This window comes from Protobothrops mucrosquamatus, unplaced genomic scaffold (assembly GCF_001527695.2).
Source record: "Protobothrops mucrosquamatus isolate PMUCROS unplaced genomic scaffold, P.Mucros_1.0 scaffold183, whole genome shotgun sequence".
Classification (NCBI taxonomy): Eukaryota; Metazoa; Chordata; class Lepidosauria; order Squamata; family Viperidae; genus Protobothrops; species Protobothrops mucrosquamatus.
The window spans coordinates 23,615-45,627 of NW_015386542.1; the positions used below are offsets into that span (position 1 = coordinate 23,615).

Sequence of the window (22,013 nt, forward strand, 5' to 3'; positions counted from 1 at the left end):
TCCATAAAATGTTACAACAGCAGGTAGGCTAATGTTATTCTCCACTCACCTATTTCACACTGATTTCCTCCATACCTTGGGGGACACGTACAGGAATATGTGTAGTGGCTGACTTTACATATTCCACCATTTTTACATGTATTTTCTTTACAGGGGTTGAAATCTGTTTGGAAAAAGAGATTTGATGATAGAAATCAAATCCAGATAAGTATTTGAAGTAATTTCTTATTTATGCATTAAAGTATTTTCTTACCCACTTCAGTTTCAATAACACACTACATAATCTAAAATAATAAAATAATAAATAACAACAAAAATAATAATGTCAATAAAATAAGACATGAGAATACAATAGATTAATGGACAATGGAGGAAAACTATAACAGTTCATTATATGAATAATACATTAAAATAATTCTGTCAAGTAAATAAAATTCTTGCCAGAACAAAAGCAAAATCTTCAATAGATTTCAAATGTATTGAAAAGTTAACATAGGTGTTTATAACAATTATTTGTGCAGAATACACAGAATATGAGCAAAATCTTTACTTTTGTAATCGAACCAAAACTCCATCTGCAAAATAAATAAAAAATAAAACAGGTGATTAGGCCAAAGCACTCTTATAAATTAACTTAAACATTTCAACGTAAATAATTAAGACACATATGATTTAAAATCAGCCTGGTTCTATAGAAAAGTTTTGGACAGGAAGGTGGATTTGGCTCTCTGATTTACATAGATCAGTGATGGCGAACCTTTTAGAGACCGAGTGCCCAAACTGCAACCCAAAACCCACTTATGCATCATCGGGTGCCTGGTGGGTGTGGCCCATTGGGTGGGCGTGGCTGCAGTGGTAATGGCAGACTGGGTGGAGCTAAAAAGTTCAATCAATTCCAACTTTGCAAGATTTTTTTTCTCGCAAGAAGTTGAAATTGACTGATTGATTGAACCTTTTTTTTTTTGCACATGGCGGCGGAGGCCTAAAGGGAAAAGGTTTTGTAAAACCCAGCTGAAGGCCGAGGACTGGGGCAATGGCACGCATGCCCCAGAGAGGGCTCTGAGTGCCGCCTCTGGCACCCGTGCCATAGGTTCGCCACCACTGGCATAGATTATGAGGATTTGCATCATGAATATACAAATATATATGGTACCCATTTCTCAATTATTCTAACTTATATACATACACCCATATATGTATATGTATACGTATATGTATACATATACAAGATTATAAAACAAAAAGCTCTAAAAGGCCTGGATTTTTTTTAAGACGGAGTAGTCCTTTGTGGATTGTATTACAGAAAGGGCCTGTAGTAACTTAAATAGCAGTTTGCTCCAAAGTAAGACTCTACTTACTAGCTGCTATTAATTTATTATTTACTTATTAATGCTGTTAAGTGTGTCTGTATTTGTAGGAGGTATCTGGTTGAAATGATTCTCCTTCAGCCTCAAAAAACGAGTGTAATTAAGCATAGCAAGATTAGTCTGAGCACTGTTCAGATTTGGCATTTGAAGCAAATTGCTGAGTGCAGAATTTTTTTCTTAGGTTAAGACTTTTGAACCAGTCTTTTATTAAAAAATAATATAGTTTCCACAACCTTGAAGCTAATACAGACTGATATAGATTATTATACTCTGTTGTATTAATGCTTTGCCTCATCATTTCCTTGTTATATAACACAGCTGACCGGTTCAAAGAGGGTTTGGGCTATAAGAAACACGTCCAAAATATTCCCATATCTCTTTAGTGTGTGACATCCTATAAGACCTGTAGGAGGTGAAGGACGAATGACAAGAAATCATGATTTCAGCTGGAGAAGTATGTATACAACTCCATTTTAAATACGTGAGGATTTTTTGCTGACTCTTTAAAGAAATAGAAATATTTATTCCAGCCACTGAAAGCCAAAAGATTGCTCTTGTATTTTACTTATTTATTCAGTTTGTATAACTGCCCTTCTCAAAGCAGTGAATCTGAGTAGCAGACAAACATTGTATGTGTAATTCTTGTATTTATTGATTTTAATGTTCCAAATTATTGCTAATTTTAAATGTTGTAATAATAACTACAGTGGTATCCGAGAACCAGCTTGGTATAGTAGTTAAGGCACCATGCTGGAAATTAGGAGTCTGTGAGTTCTAGTTCTGCCTTATCACAACGCCGTCTGGATGACTTTGGGCCAGTTACTTTCTCTCAGCCCTAGGAAGGAGGCAATGGCAAACCATTTCTGAAAAACTCTTGTCAAGAAAACTAAAAGGACTTGTCCAGGCAGTTACCAGGTGTCAACACTGACTTGAAAGCACAAACAACAATAACAATAAAACAAACAAAACAGTAGTTTCCATGAATGTGGCTATTTTGAGGAACCAGCACTTTCTATGGGATATTTCGATAGACGCACTTTCCTCTTACACTTGCACAAAATAGTCAGATGTCCCTACAATTCCATTGCTTACCGTTTTCTCATTTGATTTGAAAATCTCTTTTGCCTCCTCAAATGAACACTGTTCCTCTCTGCATTCTCTCTCCAAATTTCCTGGGAGAATCTCCTCCAAGAAAGTGTTAGCACGTTTCTGAATCCTCAGAACCTGATTTGCCTTCTCTTTTTTCACAAATACTGTAGTTAAAGAGTAATATATCACTAAGTATTCCAATTTCTTCAGTTCAGGGTAAAATATATATTTATATTCACACTGAACATATTGCATATACAGAATACTGCAGGGCTAAACTGGGGGACATGTTTGGACATTTCTCCTGGGCTTAAATATGGGGGGGGGGAGAAATCCATAAATGAAATATATTTAAAAACATGTGACTGCGTTTCATCTTCAAAATTCATCTCAAAACAACACTTATGAAATTAAAATAGCATTGTTCTTAAAGTAACAATCAGAAACATATGGGTTTAAATATTAACTAAGGTTGTTAATACATGATCCACATTGTGATTGTTAGTAATGAATAATAGGTACCTGATAACGAATGTGAAAAGATGATGAAGCAGCAGATTAGGAAAATCAAGCTTGGCCCCAAGAAAATTCTAGCCATTTTATATCCAAAATGAATAGTGGAATATACTGATTTGGAGACAGTTACCTATACATAGGAAACAAGACTAAACAAAATATTCCTCAAGTACTGAGAGGAGAAAGAGAGAACTAGACAATAAGAATTATGTGTATATGGGGAATAGTTGAGAAGGCTACAGATCTAGAAATAAAGGGAACGAAAGCCAAATTTATTTTGTGGCCATTTGGATAGTGCCTAAAACCAGAATTAAATATACTGGAATAATAACTCACATATTTTGCTCTTAAAGGAAAAATTAGCATGTTGAGGAAGATAGAAGTATCTTTTTTTATCACTGATCTGATGCACTAGCAATGGCTATATATTCAGCGTGTCCAAGTGAAGAAACATCTGAAGAATAGTAGTGCAAGCAGTAGTGCCCACTTCCTTTTAATCTCCTGTTAAAACTGATGTTTTAACTGAAGCACCCTATAGGAACAGATGGTATTTTATTTTGTTTTGACAGCGGTTGATTATGCTCATTTCATCAAACAACAATTGGCATCCAATAACAGAAACTTTGTCGCTCAGGAAACCAGGTACATGTTAAAGGAAGAAAATAAAGAAAAAAACAGGCAGCTTTAAAGGAAACAGTCTCTGATTTGTTGCAGCAAATTAGAAATGTTGTGTTCTCTTACCTGATTAGGAAGGGAAAAGTGCAGAACAGCTACAAAAGCTAGGAAAGAAAGCTATTGAAAATTATATGTTGATGATTAAACTATTGCAAATATTGACATGGAAGTTCTGGTTTCAGGATACTATGGCAAAAAGCCCCTCCCCCACTGCAGCCCAAACATTTTAAAATCAGATTCTTTTTCTTTGCTTGTGGCCTTTTTTTTTAAATAATCCTCACATTTTTATAGAACTTGGGATAGGGGGAGAGAGAATGCTTTCCTATGTTTTATTCATCACACCATAAATGATTTTTTGAAAGACATTGGAACTTTCTCACAAAACCTTCTCTTCTTCTTCTTTCAAATAGAATGTTTTCTGGATGTCTGCACTTTTATCCCTCTGAGCTGTAGTTATTATTTGATATATTTTGGTAGTATTCGGCTTTAAGTACATGCAATACATGCAAATACTTTAAGCACATGCAAATACATCTTCCTCAACAGGTTTTCTAGCTGGAAGATAATTCATATATTAATATGTGCATTTATGCATGTGTCAGAGATTTGGGGGAGTGTAAACACCCCATGTCACAACATGGAAAGGAATCAATCTAAAATATTTAAAATAAGATGGACCAAATTTTTTACTCCTAAAACATCTAAATTAAACATAATCTTCCCAAATAGTCAAATATTGTAAGTTTAATTGGTCAGTGGCATCAAGAGAATAACACAAGATGAAAATCACTTTGATATAAAAGCCAATTAAAAGTGACGCATGGGTTTGGCAGAAGATGGATCTGGATCCTAAAAAGGCTCTGAGCAAGAGAACCTGCCAAACAAGGAGCTACAGTATTGTGATAGCTGTGGTGCCCCATATACCATTAAGGTGTTTAGATTACAAATATGTAGCGTTAACACGTGGCCTTTCGCCTGAGGGGCTTCTTTCTGAGAAACAGATTTTGATGTGTAGCCTTATATCCATGGAAGGCAATTTATAATTCAGGAAAGGGAACGGGAAAGAAAATAGATGGCAGCATATTGAGGGTACATATGTATACTCCATGTGAATATAGAAAACAGATAGAATAACAGTTCTAAAAGAATACTGTAGGAGTTATGCCAAATAGCCATGGGCTTCACCCCACACAGTCTCTATAATAGTGCCTATTCAAGGATAACACACACCAAAAAGAGAACTCCATTATGCAAGCAGCAACTCCCACTAGCTTGCATTCAATTTGAACTTGTTCTCTCCCATCTAGACCTTCACAGGCTCCAGGCACTAGGACATAGTAATAGCAGCACCTCTGCACAACTCAGAGTAATAATTTATGCTTTGATATCATCAGCATTCTAATGATATCCTACTCTAAATTGTTGGATGACCTTTCCCAATAGTTTCACATACTGTAAATGTTAACAATCAAGGGGGTGACGACTGATTCCTGTGGTACCTGGTAAATGATGGGTCACTTAGCCAACCTTTTCTACAATAGATTGAAACTATTCATAGAGAATGAAGAAGAAGCACTGCAAAACTCTTCCTCAATCCCTAACCACCACAGGAGGTCCAGTAAGATAATATGATTGATGGTGTTAAATTCTGCAATAAGGGAGAAATATGTATGTTTCACCTCCTTTATCACCACATTATAGACACAAACATGGACATAGATTCATTTATGGTTGAGTTGGCTTTTTGTCTTTCACCACTACCACTCCAGACATCATCTTTCAGAGGGACTTAGTAAACTAAGGCACCAACTGGAAATGGCATTCAGAAAGAAGCTACTTGTGGGCAATAGAGAGAAGTTCCAGTTTGCATCCTGATACCCAGTTTTGAGCTGAACTGTCTATCAAACAGTTGGGAAAGTCCCCAATTGTTTTCTTGAAACCAAAATTGTTGTAAATCCAGGATTGTCATTGAAAACTTTTGTTGCATTTGACCAAAATGAATTTGCCAACGTTTTTTGCAAAGAATCTGTGATACATAAAATAGTGAGACTATTGTAGAAAGGAACACAAAGCAGAGTCACTTGTATGTTATGTTTTTATTGATCATTAGCATAATGATTTTATGATTTCATTTTCTGACTGATCCAGTCAAGATATGAGCTGATCTTAGTGTAGATTCCAAAATTATTAGGATCTCCACAGCCTTCTCCCCAACTTACTAATCCAAGTAGGAACCAGGTGTTCTTGAATTTTACAACCATAGGACCACCACTGTCTCCATGACAGGAATCTCGTATATCTCCTGGTATCCCTGCACAGAACATGTTATCTGTTAAAGAATTCCACATAGAATGGATACAGTCATTCCGTGATGCTACAGGGATTTCAATAAAATTGAGAACAGAGGAGAAATTCTTCTTACTATTCGCACTCTGGCTTCCCCAGCCTGTTACTATTGTTTGAATCCCTTCTGTCATCAACTGTTGATTTACCAGGTTATGGGTAGGCAGGCAAATGGGTATAATATACTTATTGACAATAACTGGGTGGGATAGATGTAGGATTGCAATATCATTATCATAGGTGTCTGAAGAGTAATTTTCATGAGAGAATATCTTGTCAGCAATGATAGTTATCTCACTTTCATCTATTCGCCGTCGGTGATATTTCCCTGTAATGTCAAAATTTGGAAATATTATTTTCTTGAAAGTAAGCCAAGTCTATCTTTCTCCAAACAGTTAAAAAAGACATTTAATAAAGGTTGTATTTTCTCCCTGAATATTAGAATAAGCAAACTCTGAACTATAATAGGAATAAGCTATTATTCCTATTATAGCTATTAGCTAATAGGAATAGCTATTCAATTATAATACAGATTTGCATGCAGTAGGAAAATTGCCTACTATATTATTCTTGTTAACCCAAAAATCAGATACAAAAAGAAAAAAGGAAAGAAAGGAGAAAATATGCATATAATGGAATTGGATGGAGAAAATTAGAACACAGGTGGGTAGACTGAAGACCATTCATTCTGTATAGCTTGTTGGTTGAAGATAGGAGATGCAAGAAAACATTTTATACACATTTCACTTTTTCAAACCAAAACATGAGCTACAGGCTTCTAGTCAAGAGATGAAATATGTGAATGCCAGATATTTTTAAAAAATTAAGAAAAGCCTGCATGGAACAGATAATAGGTTTCTTTAATCCAGGGGTGTCAAACTTGCAATGTCACATGACGTGTCACGACGTACCGCCACTTTTTTGCCATTGCTGGCAATGGGGTGGATGCGGTTTTGCCATGACGCATCCGGCCCGCAGGCAGGCAGTTTGACACCCCTGCTCTAATCTAACACAGCATTTTCTTCCTATTGTGACCAAAGAGTGGCTCTGGGTAGTCCCCAGTTTCCTATTTGTGTTTTTCAACAGCTGGCACTGAGTGATAGACAGACAGTTAATTACATCAACAACTTTGTCAAATTTCCTCCTTTCAAGCCATCAAAATTAATATGGACAGCATTATATCTTCATAGTTTAAAAAGAGGCGGTGTTAACAAGTCCTCTTTTATCAGTCTTTTATCTTTCACCACTAATGTCAGGTAGTAATACTGTGAGAAAAAGAGAAAAACTCCTAATCCAGTTTATTACATTGTGTGTATAGGTAGTCCTCAACTTACTACAGTTCATTTAATGACCGTTTGCAGTTACAACCAGTTACTGGAGACAGGATTGATAAAAGTCGAAGCAAGAACCTGTATAGCTTCCTTAAACATCTGTCTAAGGCCTATTTGCTTTCCACAAGGCCTTGCTCCATTAATTCTTCAAGATAAATTCTCCTCTTCATGGATCAAGGCAGTTGAGTCCAACCTTGCCAAACTAGGCTTCTCGTCAGCCTCAATTCTCAAATTGGACTACGACCAAGCAAAACAAACCTTGCGTCAAAGGGTAGAGGACATCAAGAGGCAAGTGGACTTAGGTATAGCCCCGCTGTTTCTGGCTCCAGACTCTGTTAGATATGTGGTTACACCTGCCAGGTATCTTAATCAGTTGGAGTCAGTAAACCACCGGAAAGCATTCTCGCTTGCACGGTGCCATGCATTTCCATCAGCCGTCCTGTACGGCAAGTATAAAAAGACACTATTGGCTGAAAGACTCTGCTCCTGTGGCTCAGAGGTGGAGACCATTGGACACATACTCCTTCGATGTTCCTTCTATAGAGCTATTCGGAAAAACCATATCCGCCTCATAATGGATAGGTATCCTGGTCGTTCGGAAAGTATTTATCTCCAGTGGCTGCTTAAGGATGAGCAGGCAGTGATCATGGCACAGGTGGCTAGATTCTGCGCAGCAGCACTGGGGATTCGTCAGAAACATAAATAAACATTTTAGATCTTTTTAATAATCTTTTATAATTAATTTTATTACGTGTTTTTATCCAGCATTAGACTATACTCAATGTATTTTTATTGTCAGGCCAGTATAATTCAGTTTTCTGAAGGTAGCTAGGTTTTGTTACACTGTCTGTAAAACTAGGGAGACCTTGGTCACCCATTGATTACATCATTAATTGTAATATATTGCTATGTCTTCTATTGTTGGTTCTGTTTAGTTTTGTTTTATTTGAATGTTTACTTTATGTGTTGGCCTTTGGCTGTAATAATAAATTGAATTAAATTGAATTATATCTATTTTCACATGTTCCATCAAGCTAGCCGCTATACACCCAAGTCCATGATCAGCAATTATCAGCTTAGATCCCTTCAACCTATAGGTGAAATTAAGGGTTTTCTACAATTGTTGTTCCAATGTGTATCACTGTTTCATTATATTTTTTATTTAAATTTAAAAAACTATTATAATTAACAGTTGAGCCCATTGCTAAGCAGGGACTTAAATGAGTGAGTTGTGCCTCATTTTACGTCCTTTTTTGCCCCAGTAGTTAAGTGAATCACTGCAGTTGTTAAGTGGATCATGTGGTCATTCAGTGAATCAGGCTTTCCTCCATTGACTTTGCTTGTCAGAAGCTGGCTGGGAAGGTTACAAATGAGGATCACATGATCCCAGGACAGGGCAACCGTCATAAATACATGTCAGTTGCCAAGCACCTGAATTTTGATCACATGATTATTGGGTTGCTGCAATAATCATAAGTGTGAAAACTGGTCATAAGTCACTTTTTTCAAGGTTGTTGTAACTGTGAATGGTCACTAAACGAATGGTTGTAAGTTGAGAACTACCTATAAATCCTTTGGTCCTGCTCTTAGATTAAAAAAAAAATCCCATAAGCTTGTTTTCAACTCTTGTAAACAGATGATGTAAGCATCTATTAAGGAACTTCCCCTGGCAGGATTAAGGAGTTTGCCTTTTCCACTGTGGTCTCTGCCTGTGGAACATTCTACCACTGGAGGTAAGATCCGCTCTTACCCTCTGGGTTTTCTGGAAGGGCCTGGTTTGCTGATTGGCTTAGAGTCCTGATGGGAGCACTCTTTGCTGGAGATGGTTGATGGGGTAAGAGGAAGACCTCACTTCTGTGACATCTGTCTCTTGATTCTAATTTTTATACAATTCTTTTTATTTTAATTCTTTTTATATTTATTTTTATCTTCTGAAAGCCACCCAGAGTCACTTTATTAGTGAGATGGATGTTTTATAAATTCAATAAACAATAAAATCATTGAAGAAACACTCTTCCAATTATGCCCCTTGAAACTCAGATCTCAGACCCTAGGTCTAGGATCAAGAAGTAGAAATGTGAATAGGCTGTGTACTTAGGAGCCTAAAGCAAATGGTCTCCTTAGGAGAATGCTGTTTCTCCCAATAGATCAAATCTGATTGATGACTAGGTGCCTCCAGCATTTAAGCCTCTACCTGAAAACAGGATGATGATTAATAGAACAAATCTTGTGTTCTGGGAAACCTTGATCTCATACCTTCTTATCTCTGAATAAGCTACTGGTAAGATATTTTTGTTTTTCTTAAATTTTATTGAGACTGCAATCATAGCTCGGATGTCAACTGTAAATGCTTGTGCCTGTTCATAGCCTTGGATTTTTATTGTCAGTTTCCTTGCCTCACAGGCAAGATTTAACAAAGTTTAAATTTTAATTTCTTGTTACTAAGAGTTATTTCTGGAAACATCAGTTCAGATATACCGGTAGAATCTTTTTAGAAGAACATCATTTTAGTTTGGCTCTCAATCAATCAATCAGAATAGAGCTGGAAGGAATGTGGAGGTCTTCTAGTCCAACCCCCTGCTCAAGCAAGAGACCCTATACCATTTTGGATAGGTGGTTGTCCAGTCTTTTCTTAAAAATCTCCATTGATGAAGCACCTACAACTTCTGAAGGCAAGCTGTTCCACTGGTTAATTGTCCTCACTGTTAGGAAGTTTTCCCTTAATTCCAGGTTGCTTCTCTCTTTGATTAGTTTCCATCCATTATTTCTTGTCTTGCCTTCTGGTGCATTGGAAAATAAGTTGACCCCCTCCTCTTTGTGGCAGCCCTTCAAATACCGGAATACTGCTATCATATTCCCCACTAGTCCTTCTTTTCTCTAGACTAGCCATGCAAACTTGATGGATGTATCTATCCAGAGTTAGGAATTCAGCAATCTCCACAAAAATTGGCATTATACCAATGTCTCTCAACCTCAGCAACTTTGAGATGGAATTGACATCCACACATTTTAAGTTGGTGAGATTGAGAAACACCGCATTATATAGGGTAAAAGACTTATTGACACATGCCGTATTAAAAAAGAATACAGGCATTAGGGTTTTCCTTACCAAGGATCAGTTTGATTCTCGATTCTCGAAACACACAATGTGCAGCTGTCAATACCCAAGCAGGATGAATGAGAACACCACCACATTTAAATTCTCCTGCACTATTGCCCAACATAACCTGCAATGGAAGGAGGAAAAGGCTGTTAAATCTGTTCCCTTGCCCACGCCATTCTGCTGGTGATCATAGAATCTGAATTTACTAAATTGTTAGGTCAAATGCAATAGTCCTTGGATGTTTTGCTGGTCAGGATATTCTGAATGGAATGGAAATCACTGGGACAAATACTGTAGGAACTGCATAAAATTAAATTTACATTTCTTCTGATGTACTTATCTTTCCAATTGGTATTGAAGTTGTCACTTTTATGCTCAGCAAACTGTTTGAATATATTATATTACAATAACTCAAATGGAATTATTAATTTGGTGACAGCTCAGGCTGAGCGCTTGCCATCTGCTCTGAAAATTCTTTACTGTCTTGAAATAATTCTAAAATGGAGTTGCAGGTGAGGATTCAAAGTGCTGTCAGCCCTAATTTTAAATTACAATTGTTTCTGCATTGCCCAGTTTATGTCTTTTATTAAAATGCAGTGACTGTATATCCCAATACCAGGATGAGAGTCCTTAGAATTCCATTCTTAGACATCTGTGTGGCGTAAGCTTAAGTGAAGGTGGTATGTTGTTCAACAAAGCAATTTGGAAAAATCAGGTCTCCTTAACTGGTTATAGTAACTAGAATCCATTATACAATGCATCAGCTCCAAATCCTCTTTTTTTGTAGACTTCAGACTTCAGCAATCCCTGACTATAGTTGCAGCATAGCTTCCTACCATTTTGAAGTGGAAAACTATACTGTAAGTCCTAACATAGAAATATCACAATTAAAAAAACCCACCCAAAACTCAGCCCTACTCATTCTTGTGATATAGGTCATCCACTTCCTCTTTGTAGCCCTTAAGTCATCTTCCCATTCTTAAATATGTTTCCTAGATGCCTAAAAGTTTTCCAATGTGGTATATTCAAATCCTTTTGCTTTGACATGGCGGTATTTGTCAAGAAAATATAATGAACAGTATCTGATGTTGTAGACACTGAAATAAAAAGGACTTACAGGCCAATACATGGGATAAAACAGATGCCCATTTCACAGAAAGATCAAAGCTACTACAAAATGAAGATTTCATTACTACATACTTGCCAAGGGCTGTCTCCTCTTTTTCCAGGACTACCCCCAATTATTTTTGCAACCTTGAATTTGGATTCCACAACTCTCCCACAGGAATACTCCACTGCAAAAAAAGGAAGGAAAAGAAAGTTTGAAATACCACTATAATACCTTAACAATTATCCCAATATTCAACCAAGATTTTTCAGCTGGTTGGTATTTTGCCTCTTTCTAAAGGTTTTGTAATTCCTATAAGCTGCCCTCTCAATTTCTCAAATAGTGGGAAATGTTCTTCCAATTATTTTGGCTTTTATAAGGAAAGTTAAGTATTTTTATACTTATATGACTGTAAGGTTGTGTTTTATTTATTTGTGGCAAATGTTCAGTAATACCTGAATATTTTCATGAGTAGAAAAGAGAAGTCTGGAAAACTGGATGCTTTTTATTTCAGAACTGTCTCTTTATCTCCAAGTTTGCTGGAATACAGATTTCCTAATTCTTCTGTTCAGTGCTTTTTTTGTAAAAAAAAAAAAAAAAAGTGCCGGAACTCACACACATCATACAACCCGCCTTGCCTACCCTACAAGGTTCCATCCAAAAAAGGTGCCGGAACTCCGTTCTGGGCGTTCTATGACAAAAAAAGCCCTGCTCCTGTTTAGCCACTAGGAACTGCTGAAATCCAGCAATGAAGTTACATGTAGGATGTTCTGAGATAGTAATATTTGGCAAACCATTATCCATTTCTCAGATTCCAAGAAGCTCATAACAACATTTATGTTGGGTTATTACAGGTGGAAACCTTATTTCAAAAATGTTTTCCTGTCCCAAGTATAAAGTGGCACGTTGCAGTTAATTCATTGAGTAACTGTCACACTGAATCTTCTTTAATTGTCTTATTTCAAGTTTCTATAGATTCTATATTGAATCTGAGATTTCTAGTAATCTCAGCATATTTGGGAGGGGTGGAGAAATAGTTTGGAAATGACGCTTTGATTCAGACTGAAGAGTGCTGTTTCATCCTTGTTTACTTGGAATTAAATCCTCCTGTTCTTAAGGAAACATACTTCGTAGTAAGTATATTTAGAATTACATCTTAAACATTACTAAAATCAATGGAATTTCAAAGGTATTTGATTCATGTCTTTCTTTGCTAACAGAACATGCCTTCTGCTGGTAATTTGTATGATGCAAAGTCACCCATCTCTAATTCAATGTATCGTCATACCAAGAAAATCCCAATAAAAATGTATGTCTTACTCATGGAGTTTCCAAAGCCATGTTTGCTTACGCAGTACCTAGGATTGGTATTTATTCCATACACTTCCCACCCCTCCAGTTAATGATCAGCTGTCAGTCACAATTATTTTGAAGGCCCCTGAATGCACAGCTGCCATCCTACCAGGATCATAATTCATAACCTTGTGTTGCTGAGGATTCATTTGTATTTCTTAACAATAGCAATCGCACTTAAACTTATATACTGCTTCACAATGTTTTACAGCCCTCCCCCGTCTAAGCGGTTTACAGAGTCAGCCTATTGCCCCCAACAATCTGGGAACTCATTTTACCAACAGAAGGATAGAAGGCTGAGTCAACCTTGAGCCATGAGACTCAAACTGCCAAACTGCTGGCAGCCAGGAGTCAGCAGAAGTAGCCTGCAGTACAGCATTCGAACCACTGCACCACCAGGGCTCTTAACAACCTACATAACAGGCTCTCAGGAGATACTTTCGTAGCACTTTCTAAGTAGAAAAGTTAAAACAAAACAATTTTAAATAAAATATAAAATGGATCATGGAAGAACACCAGTTTCTTTTTAGAAATAAGGGATGTAGGAAATTTTATTCAATGCACAATCCATGACAGCTCAGTTGGCAAAACATTAAGCCTTTAGAACTGCTTGCAAAATTGATCATGGATTTTGCTCTTTACATGTTTTCGTCACACAGGGAGGTGTGGACTCAGAGTTAGGGTTTTCTCACTTTTTTCAGAAGAATTCTGAAAATAAACTTACTTTTTCACAAGTATTTAAAAGTCTTAGGGAAACAGCCAGCTGGTATTCTGGAAAAAAACCCATTATGTGATTTTTGGTGAGCCTAAATGCATTTTTCTTTGAACAAGGCTGTATATAATGCTTGTTCCTCAGTAAAATAAACAGCAATATTTCTATAGTGTACTGAATAATATTCTCATGATTATTATGTTCTAAGCAATACAAGAATGGTAAATTTTAAAAATCACACTGCAAAATCTAACACTCTTTAAATAATGTTTACATAAATGTATGTTTGCCTGATCATCTCTTTACCTGAAGCTTCACAAGAAGTATAATTATCCATCAGGTGGTAGTCCAAAGCACAGCTGCAGTAACGGTATTGTCCATTGTTTCCTTCACTCTCATGGCAGAAATGTTCACAGCCACCATTGGCAATGGAGCAGTTAGTGTAGATGACCTCTGGGCAGCAAAAATACAATGGAATGACATGTTCTTATGACAAAAAAATAATTAATCACTATGGATCAGTTAATATCATATATCCTTTCCCTATAAAGTTATGTGGTGGCACAAAAGTTAGAATGCAGTTTTGTAGGCACACTCTACCCACACACCAGAACTTCAATCCTGACAGGTTCAAGGTTGACTCAACCTTCTATATTACCGAGGTCGGTAAAATGAGGCCCCAGATACTTGGGGGCAATATGCTGGCTCTGTAAACCCCTTAGAGAGGGCTGTAAAGCACTGTGAAGCAGTATATAAGTCTAAGTGCTATTGCTATTGCAATGTGAAAAATGAAATTGGCAAAATCATGTGTCTAGCAAATCACAATCTTCTGACCTAGACCCTACAACTAGTGGTAAATGTGTCAGTTGTAAATGTGACTACGTCATAAGTCCTTTTTCCAAAGTCATCATAACTTTGAATTATTGTTAAATGAATGGTTGTAAGTTAAGGGCTACCTGTATTACCATCCCATACATTTATGATTATAAATTAATCTTGCTGAATGGAAGTTGGTAACAAGGGCTGCATTGGAGATGCTATCACATATGCACATTATATAGTTGTAAGTAATCAATCAGAGTTGTTTGAGATAAGATAAGGGACCCATGGTATAATATTAGTGATAAAAAATCTGAGTATCAAAAGTAGCATTACCATTTTGGCAGAATCGTCCCTCCCAGCCTTTGTTACATATGCAGTCAAATCGCCCAATGCCATCCTTACAGAGTCCATTCAAACATGGGCTGGAAACACACATATCTCCATCTAAAAAAAAAAAGCATCAGTAAACCCAGATCACACAGATCTTCACAGTACTTACTTAACACTTGATGTATTTCTAGTCATGTTTACTCCAAGAGCTCAAAGTATCTTAAATGGAAACGTTCTTTCATTTTGTCCCCACAATAATAACCCTGTAAGTAACTTAACTGAGAGGTAGTGACTGGCCACTTGGTGACTTTTTGTGACTGAGGATGGACTTGAACCTGGATATCTCCCCTTCTAATCTGACTCCTTAGTATGTACAGAATGCAGTTCCTCTTTCTCTCAGCCACACAAATTCTTCCCTTTGTTATGATTCACTTCTTTTGAGTAAATGATGTTCAGAAGATATTAGGAAAAAGAGACGCAGGAACTTGTTTGGAATGTAATCCTTTTTTCAAGATTACAGTAAAATACAGATATTTGTTTAGGCAGAGAGAGATATATTCATTTCTATATATTCTATATTCATTTCACGTGTACAGAGATGAGTAGGTATCAGGTTTGTGGATGAGAAATGAAGGTCATATATAAACAGAGGCATAGAATCAAGATCATGCGAAGTATTAGTACCGCTTTATAAAACCTTAGTGAGACCACACCTGGAATACTGTAACCAATTTTGGACACCATACTATAAAAAAGACGTTGAGACTTTGGAAAAAGTTCAGAGAAGAGCAACTAAGATGATCCAAGCCCTGGAAATTAAAACATATGAAGAACGGCTACGGGACTTGGATTTGTCTAGTCTAAAGAAAAGAAGAAATAGGGGAGACATGATAGCAGTATTCCAATATTTGAGAGGCTGCCACAAAGAAGAGGGGGTCAAATTATTCTCCAAAGCACCAGAGGGCAGGACAAGAAACAATGGTTGGAAACTGATTAAAGAGAGAGGCAACCTGGAATTAAGGAGAAAGTTCCTAACAGTGAGGACAATTAACCAATGGAACAGCTTGCCTTCAGAAATCGTGGGCGCTCCATCACTGGAGGTTTTTAAGAAGAAACTGGACAGTCACTTGTCTGAGATGGTATAGGTTCTCCTGCTTGAGCGTGGGGCTGGACTAGAAGACCTCCAAGGGCCCTTCCAGCTCTATTCTATTCTATTCCTTTAACAAAATCTATTTCAGGCTATTCCAATATTTCTATATACTAGGACAGGAGGAATAAAATAGTTGTTGTTCTTGTTAAACCAATAGGCACTTACTTTGTTATAATTATAATTACTGAGTATGCCACCAGCAGGGGGTTGGACTAGATGACCTCCAAGGTCCCTTCCACCTTTATCATTATCATTATTATTAGATCTACCTTTAGCTCACCCTGTAACTTTTCTAGCCCAAACCACAGAAAGGTATCTACTTAAATTAACACACAATCCCTTTCCAAGTGGAATCACTATTCAAGCAGAAACCTGGAAAGGAAAATGGTTTGGTTTTCTCTTGCTAGAAAGCTGAATGTTAAAGAGCTGTAAAATACTTAGCTGCTCATAAATTCATCTGATATATGTAAATCGCTAAATTGTAATGGGATGAAAAATCATTCTTTTGCATTTTTTATCATTTTATATTTGTATTGCTATTGCAAGACTTCACTCTGCAGATTTTTTTTGTTGATCAGTGTTATTGCTTGGCACTTAAGATGATTTTGAATATTCATCAAACTGAGGAATTAAAAACAGGTCTACTATATGCCGGTAGCAAAATATCTAGACAATCACCCATATGTTAGGAAAGAAAGAAATATTTAATTCTTTTCTATTATGTAGTTATCTTGATTTCTGCAACTCAGATATTATAGCCCTAACCTAAGAAGAACTGGGATAGTTGACTGTCACATTAACAGCACAAACAGCTTCTTTTTTCTTGGTGAACAAAATTTAGTTTGCATTATTTGAGTTAATTTAGACTAACTGTTTGTGGAGTCACAAGGCTATAAAAATAAATACTCAATTAACTGAAAGTTTCATTCCAATCTAGCCATTTATTTATTTATTTATTTAAGAAAATTAAGAAATTTATATGGCCATGTAACTCAACCAATATGAGTTGTGAGTATTGTGGGTGCTCACAATAATGAAAAAAACCACACCAAGAATTCAATTAAAATAAAAAGAACCCATAATAGGAGATCAGGAACTCACAATTATTATCTTCCTCCAGACAGACGGAGGAACCCATGTCACAAAGGGATTTAAAAGTAATAACCAACATCTTGAATTGACAACTTTGAAAACCAATACAGCTCATACAACTGAGGTATTACATGGACCACCCTAAGGATCCCAAGAACTGTCCACACAGCTGCTTTTTGTGCCAGTTGTAGCTTCCAAATACTCTTCAAAGGTAGCCCTATGTAGGGAGTGTTTCAATAGTTCAGATGTGAGATGATCAGGGCATGAGTAACTGTTTGCAGGGACTCATAATCCAGGAAAGGGTGCAACTAGCACACAACATGAATTTGCCAAAGGCCTAGGTCATGAATGATAGTAAGCAAGGCTTCCTAATCAGGAACAGGCATGATTGGCACTGAGGGCTGTGTGTGAAATCTCTGCCACTTGCAAGGATAGAAAAATAACTTGTGATATCAGGGGGCGCCTAAGACCCACTGCTATTCAGCTTTGATGGAACTGAGTTGAAACCAGTTCTTCCCCTGAAAGGGAAATAATTACTTCTCTTAATAGCATAAAATTGAGCAAGTAATTAACTAATGGAACATAACTAAAATGGAGTAAATACATAATGAAGAGAAGATATAAACATGGTTCACTCAATACATCTTTACTCACCAACATATTTTGCCCAGAAAGTTAACTGAAAAGAAAAAAATAATAATTTAAAACTCTAAAAATCTTTTCTATAAATAGCCATATTATATAGCATCAACATTTTGCAGATTGTTTCTGATAATGACAGAGTGAACAATTATTCAGAGTCATTTATCCATCATATCCGCTATCATCTGTCCAGCACAATGAAAATATTACAAATGTTTCCAATATTTGCTTAAGCAGTGATGTTATTGTTTTGACATAAACTCAACTGCCAATGCAATGGGCATTACAAATAGTAACAGTGGACTTAATTGAATGTAATGGTACACCCATATAAACCATCCAATTTGAATCAAGTTCCACAATAATCAACCAAGGCCAAGAGAAGCCAAAACAAATAAGAAGTCAAAGTGTTTGTTTTGGTAGCAAATGTTAGGAGTGATAATTTGGTAGTATACAGTCTAATCCCACCAAAGAGTAGTCTCACCAGCTGCTTGGGGTAGAGAACATTTTGGGTCAGATTGCTAAATTAGGATGTTTCTTTCTGCTCTTTAGCTTATTCTGCTCTTTCAACTGGATAATGAAGCTTCTCTCTATTTCCCAGTCTTTCAAAGTAACTTACAGTTTTTTCCATGGTTTCAAATATTTCACTAGCTTCTTCAAAATCACACTGTTCTTCTAAACATTCTCTTTCCAAGGAACCTGCCTTTAATTCTTCCAAGAAAGAATTTGCGCGCTTTTGAATCTTCAGGACACGATTGGCTTCTTGGCTGCTGTAAAACACTTGGGAATGGGGCAAATGGAGTATTTATGGTATTTTTATCTTACTAGTTTCAGAAACATATTTGTGTTATATTATTTTACCTGATATGATAAATAATTATTGAAGTGAGAAAAAACATGCTTTGGAGTAAAATAATGAAGCCAATGGAGATTATAATTATTGCTTCTAGTGCTATTCTGTAAAATCCAAACTATGTTAATGAAATGTAAACTCTTATGCTGCAACACCAATTTTTTCAAAGTGAGGTAAATTGTGTAATTCTGCATGCACTTGTTTTCACATCAGGATGATGGTAAAATATGCCCCATATGTCCAGTGTGTAACTAGGAATAATTGGGAAAAGGATTGTATTGTACAGAATCCAAATGACATTGGGTTCTTTCAATTATGCTTAGAGACTGTGCAGTGGCTGGCAGAATATAATGTTTAACCTGATGTTCAAAGGGATGACATACCTGAGGCTTCATATCCATTAAGCAATATGAAGGCAGCTGAAAACGCCAGAAGAGAAATGATTCTACCCATTGCACAACCGATTCCACAACTATGAGAACAACCACCAAAAAAAATGGTGATTCGTTTTAGAGAAATACATGCTTTTATATATTTTCAAGATTATGTATTTAAGAAAGCACAGGCTAATATTTGATTCTTACAGTAGGGCCTCCAAAGTCTCCTGCATAGTCTAACATTACTCTTAGGTTTTTCACCATATATTGGCCTTGGAAGTAACGTCTTCCCATCTACCACTTCTGTCTCTTTATCTAATTAACTAGTTGGCAACTTTCTGTTTATCTGACAATAATTCAATTTAAGGTGTTTTTAAAATTTCTGTTCAAAATCTAGTCACTGCATGTTTAAGTGAACCCAAACCCAATCCAAAACCAAAACAAAACATACACAAGATAACAGAACTAAACTAAATGTATTGTCAATTCTCTTTTAAACTTTCCCTGATGATAGTCTGCATTTCTTATCCCTCTTTGCATTTGATTTAGGTAAAAATATTGTTTAGGATTTTAAATGAAACATATGAACAACAAAAAAGACTTACAGACCTCCCTGGCTGAATCACAGTAGTCTATTCTTCCACCATTGAATGCAGAGGACACTAGTTAATCCATAACCTCAAATATTTACTCAGGAGATACACTCTGACAGCCTTTCTTTCAGTTAAACAAAAATGGCTCCTGTGGGATTCTACATGTAGAAAAGAAAATCAGGAATGGTTTGCTTTTTAACATGTGCTTTTCTTTCTGATTTTCTTCTCTACTTATTGTTTAGGTAAGCAATGGCTAATTAAAATAAATGTGTTTTTTTTCCTATAAATTAAACTCTATTTCAGCTTTTCTATAAATTCAACCCTACTTCGGGTTTATTGCTTTAACAAAAATGTTTAGCCTAAATATTGGATATTTGAAAAGTGAATCAAAGTCCTTCATGAAACTTTCCACATGTGATAGTATGAGATATCACTGTCTTTCATTTGTTGCCCTCACTTGTGTCTTTGCTTTTTTAAGCCCTGCCCCTCTTCAACAGATATACTAAGAAACAGGACAGTGTACAAGGTCTTTTGACTAACACCTTCTAATTTTATACTTGGGACCCTCTAAAATTCTTAAGATTGCCTACCAACAATTTCAAGTTAAAGTGATCACAAGAGAGCACCAGAGAGCTATAGTTGTTTGCTTCTTACACTGATTATCTGAGTTTTTAGTGACATTCTGCCAGGAAACAATCATCTTACTCTAACATCAGATATGTCAATGCTTCAGCTCCTAGAATTCCACCACCTTTTTTCTGTGAAAGGTTAATTAGAAGATGTTATCTCTTGCCTCCACTTACTTTTTATTTTAATTAGCATTGGCACTTTTCTTATTTTTGTGACTTTCAAGGCTTTTTGATTCAGGCTAATTTCTTGTCCTTTACAGCTTAGTCCAGCCTCCCTGCAGTGCTAGAATGAAACATCTGTTCCATGTCTTCAAGGTGCTACTTAATGTGATTAAAAAAATAAATTCATCATCTATGTCATGTCAAAGTCATTTAATCCTGTGGGCAATTCATTGACCAATTCTGGAAGGTTGCAAAAGCATCCCGCAGACCAAACAAGAGCATGTTAAATTCAAACCCATGTTATGTGATGAAGGCTTACTCCTTTTTATTACTTTCAACAACAGCCGCAAATACTCTTTGGTCACATCCAGTATGAAAATATACCAAGTTACCCTATTTATTCCAGAAAGTTATCAATGCAAGATAGCGGAATTAGTCAAACTCTTTCTTACACCCCCCCCCCACCTTTCAAGGCTTGAGATCAAGAAGACTTGAGGAGATTGTGAGAGGGCCATATCATGCCTGCCACCCTTCAGTTTTCTTTCTGGCTTTATGTTGCCATGGAGTTATTGAGTAATGAGTAGTATCCAAGAAAAAAAAAGGATAAAAAGGAAGTAGAAAAGGTTGCTCAAAATTAATAGATGCTAAGGCTGCAGGTGTACATAGTGTCATCACAGAAATGGTAAAATGGTTTATCTGAGTACAATTTCTTTAATATGGAGACTGTTTTATGGGGCTGGCTAGGGAACCCTAGAAACTGAAGTCCACACATATTAAAGTTGCTGAGGTTGAGAAACACTGATCCAGAATGCACCAGTTTGGTAAAGGCTACTTAACAGTTTTATCCTCATTCCCCATAACAATTCACTGCTTTCAAATACTTTTTGTCATATTTCTCCATTATCAAAATTTGAATTTATTGTTAAAGGCTTTCTTAAGTGGCTCCATGGTTTTTCTGTTGCTCCCTGGAATTAATCTACATGAGAAATTTAGAAAGCTCTAGCCTTATTTTGAATGATATCCCACCCAGCCAATCAGATGTGTTGCTTAGCGTTGTGATGTTATCTATTACCATGATGCAATTTATTTTAAATAAAAATTCCAATTTGAGGTTATGTAAAGGTAGAAACAATGTATCTGTAGTTATGAAAAGCAAATTGCAGCCAGCAGGATGGGAAAACTGAGATTTGGGAAACAATTATAGTAATTACAAATTAATGTTGCAGGTGTCTTTGTCGTCTGTAATGTTTAATGCAGTGGCAATGGATATACCATTGGAAGACCTCAAGGACTAGGTTAGATACAAACCATCATGAAGAATATCCATCAATGTCTTGACTACTTATTATGTGCCATCAAGTCAGCAAATCAAAATCTTTAGGAACAACATATTTCTATGAATACAACTTACAGTAAATGCTGAGGCAAAAAGGCACTTGACAGTGGTGATTCTGCTTTAATAGCTCATTTGGTTAGATTTTGTTCTACACATCCTTAAAATTATTTGTATTGTGATTTTATGACAAGAGGCCAAGGAGAGTATGTTAGTCTACCTTTATTCAGCATAAGCTAGAAGTAAATGAAGGTGCAAACAAAACAGATTTTGCATAAAACTATTCTAGCAATCAGTTGGAACAGGAATCCAGTACACTACACTACATGTAAACAATGCTATAAATTCCCTGAATACATTATGTATTATATCTGTATCGGCCAGTATGGTATAGCCTTCCAATGAAATTGAAACACTGAGTAAGCCTGCAACT

The 22,013-nt window shown here is 36.3% G+C and overlaps 2 protein-coding genes across 2 annotated transcripts in view; both read right to left on the minus strand.

Annotated features, from left to right (window-relative positions):
* LOC107285510 (coagulation factor X-like) overlaps positions 1-5,616 on the minus strand; it is a 17,028-nt gene extending 11,412 nt beyond the window's left edge. Inside the window, exons 1-4 of the mRNA XM_029283688.1 lie at positions 5,526-5,616; positions 2,460-2,620; positions 551-575; positions 50-163 (exon numbers count right to left, since the gene is read on the minus strand). Of these exons, the coding sequence (XP_029139521.1) occupies positions 50-163; positions 551-575; positions 2,460-2,620; positions 5,526-5,616 (391 nt within the window). The remainder of the gene's footprint in view (positions 1-49; positions 164-550; positions 576-2,459; positions 2,621-5,525) is intronic.
* Positions 5,617-5,740: 124 nt separating this feature from the next.
* On the minus strand, positions 5,741-19,096 carry LOC107285529 (vitamin K-dependent protein C). The gene is made up of 9 exons (XM_015813728.2): positions 19,071-19,096; positions 18,870-18,958; positions 18,253-18,413; positions 17,646-17,670; positions 14,753-14,863; positions 13,904-14,050; positions 11,625-11,719; positions 10,431-10,548; positions 5,741-6,318 (listed from the first exon to the last, which is right to left on the minus strand). Exons 1-9 carry the CDS (start codon positions 19,094-19,096, stop codon positions 5,768-5,770), a joined length of 1,323 nt encoding a protein of 440 aa, XP_015669214.2. The 3' UTR covers positions 5,741-5,767.
* Positions 19,097-22,013: the final 2,917 nt, after the last annotated feature.

Bases quoted from the DNA above. Each gene is read 5' to 3' on its own strand.
- LOC107285529 (XM_015813728.2), bottom strand. From the start codon at position 19,096: ATGCAGGAGACTTTGGAGGCCCTACT. The intron at 18,414-18,869 runs GTATGTCATCCC...CCCATTCCCAAG, and splicing joins TAATGGATATGAAGCCTCAG to TGTTTTACAGCAGCCAAGAA. The intron at 17,671-18,252 runs GTAAGTTACTTT...TTTTCTTTTCAG, and splicing joins TTGAAACCATGGAAAAAACT to TTAACTTTCTGGGCAAAATA.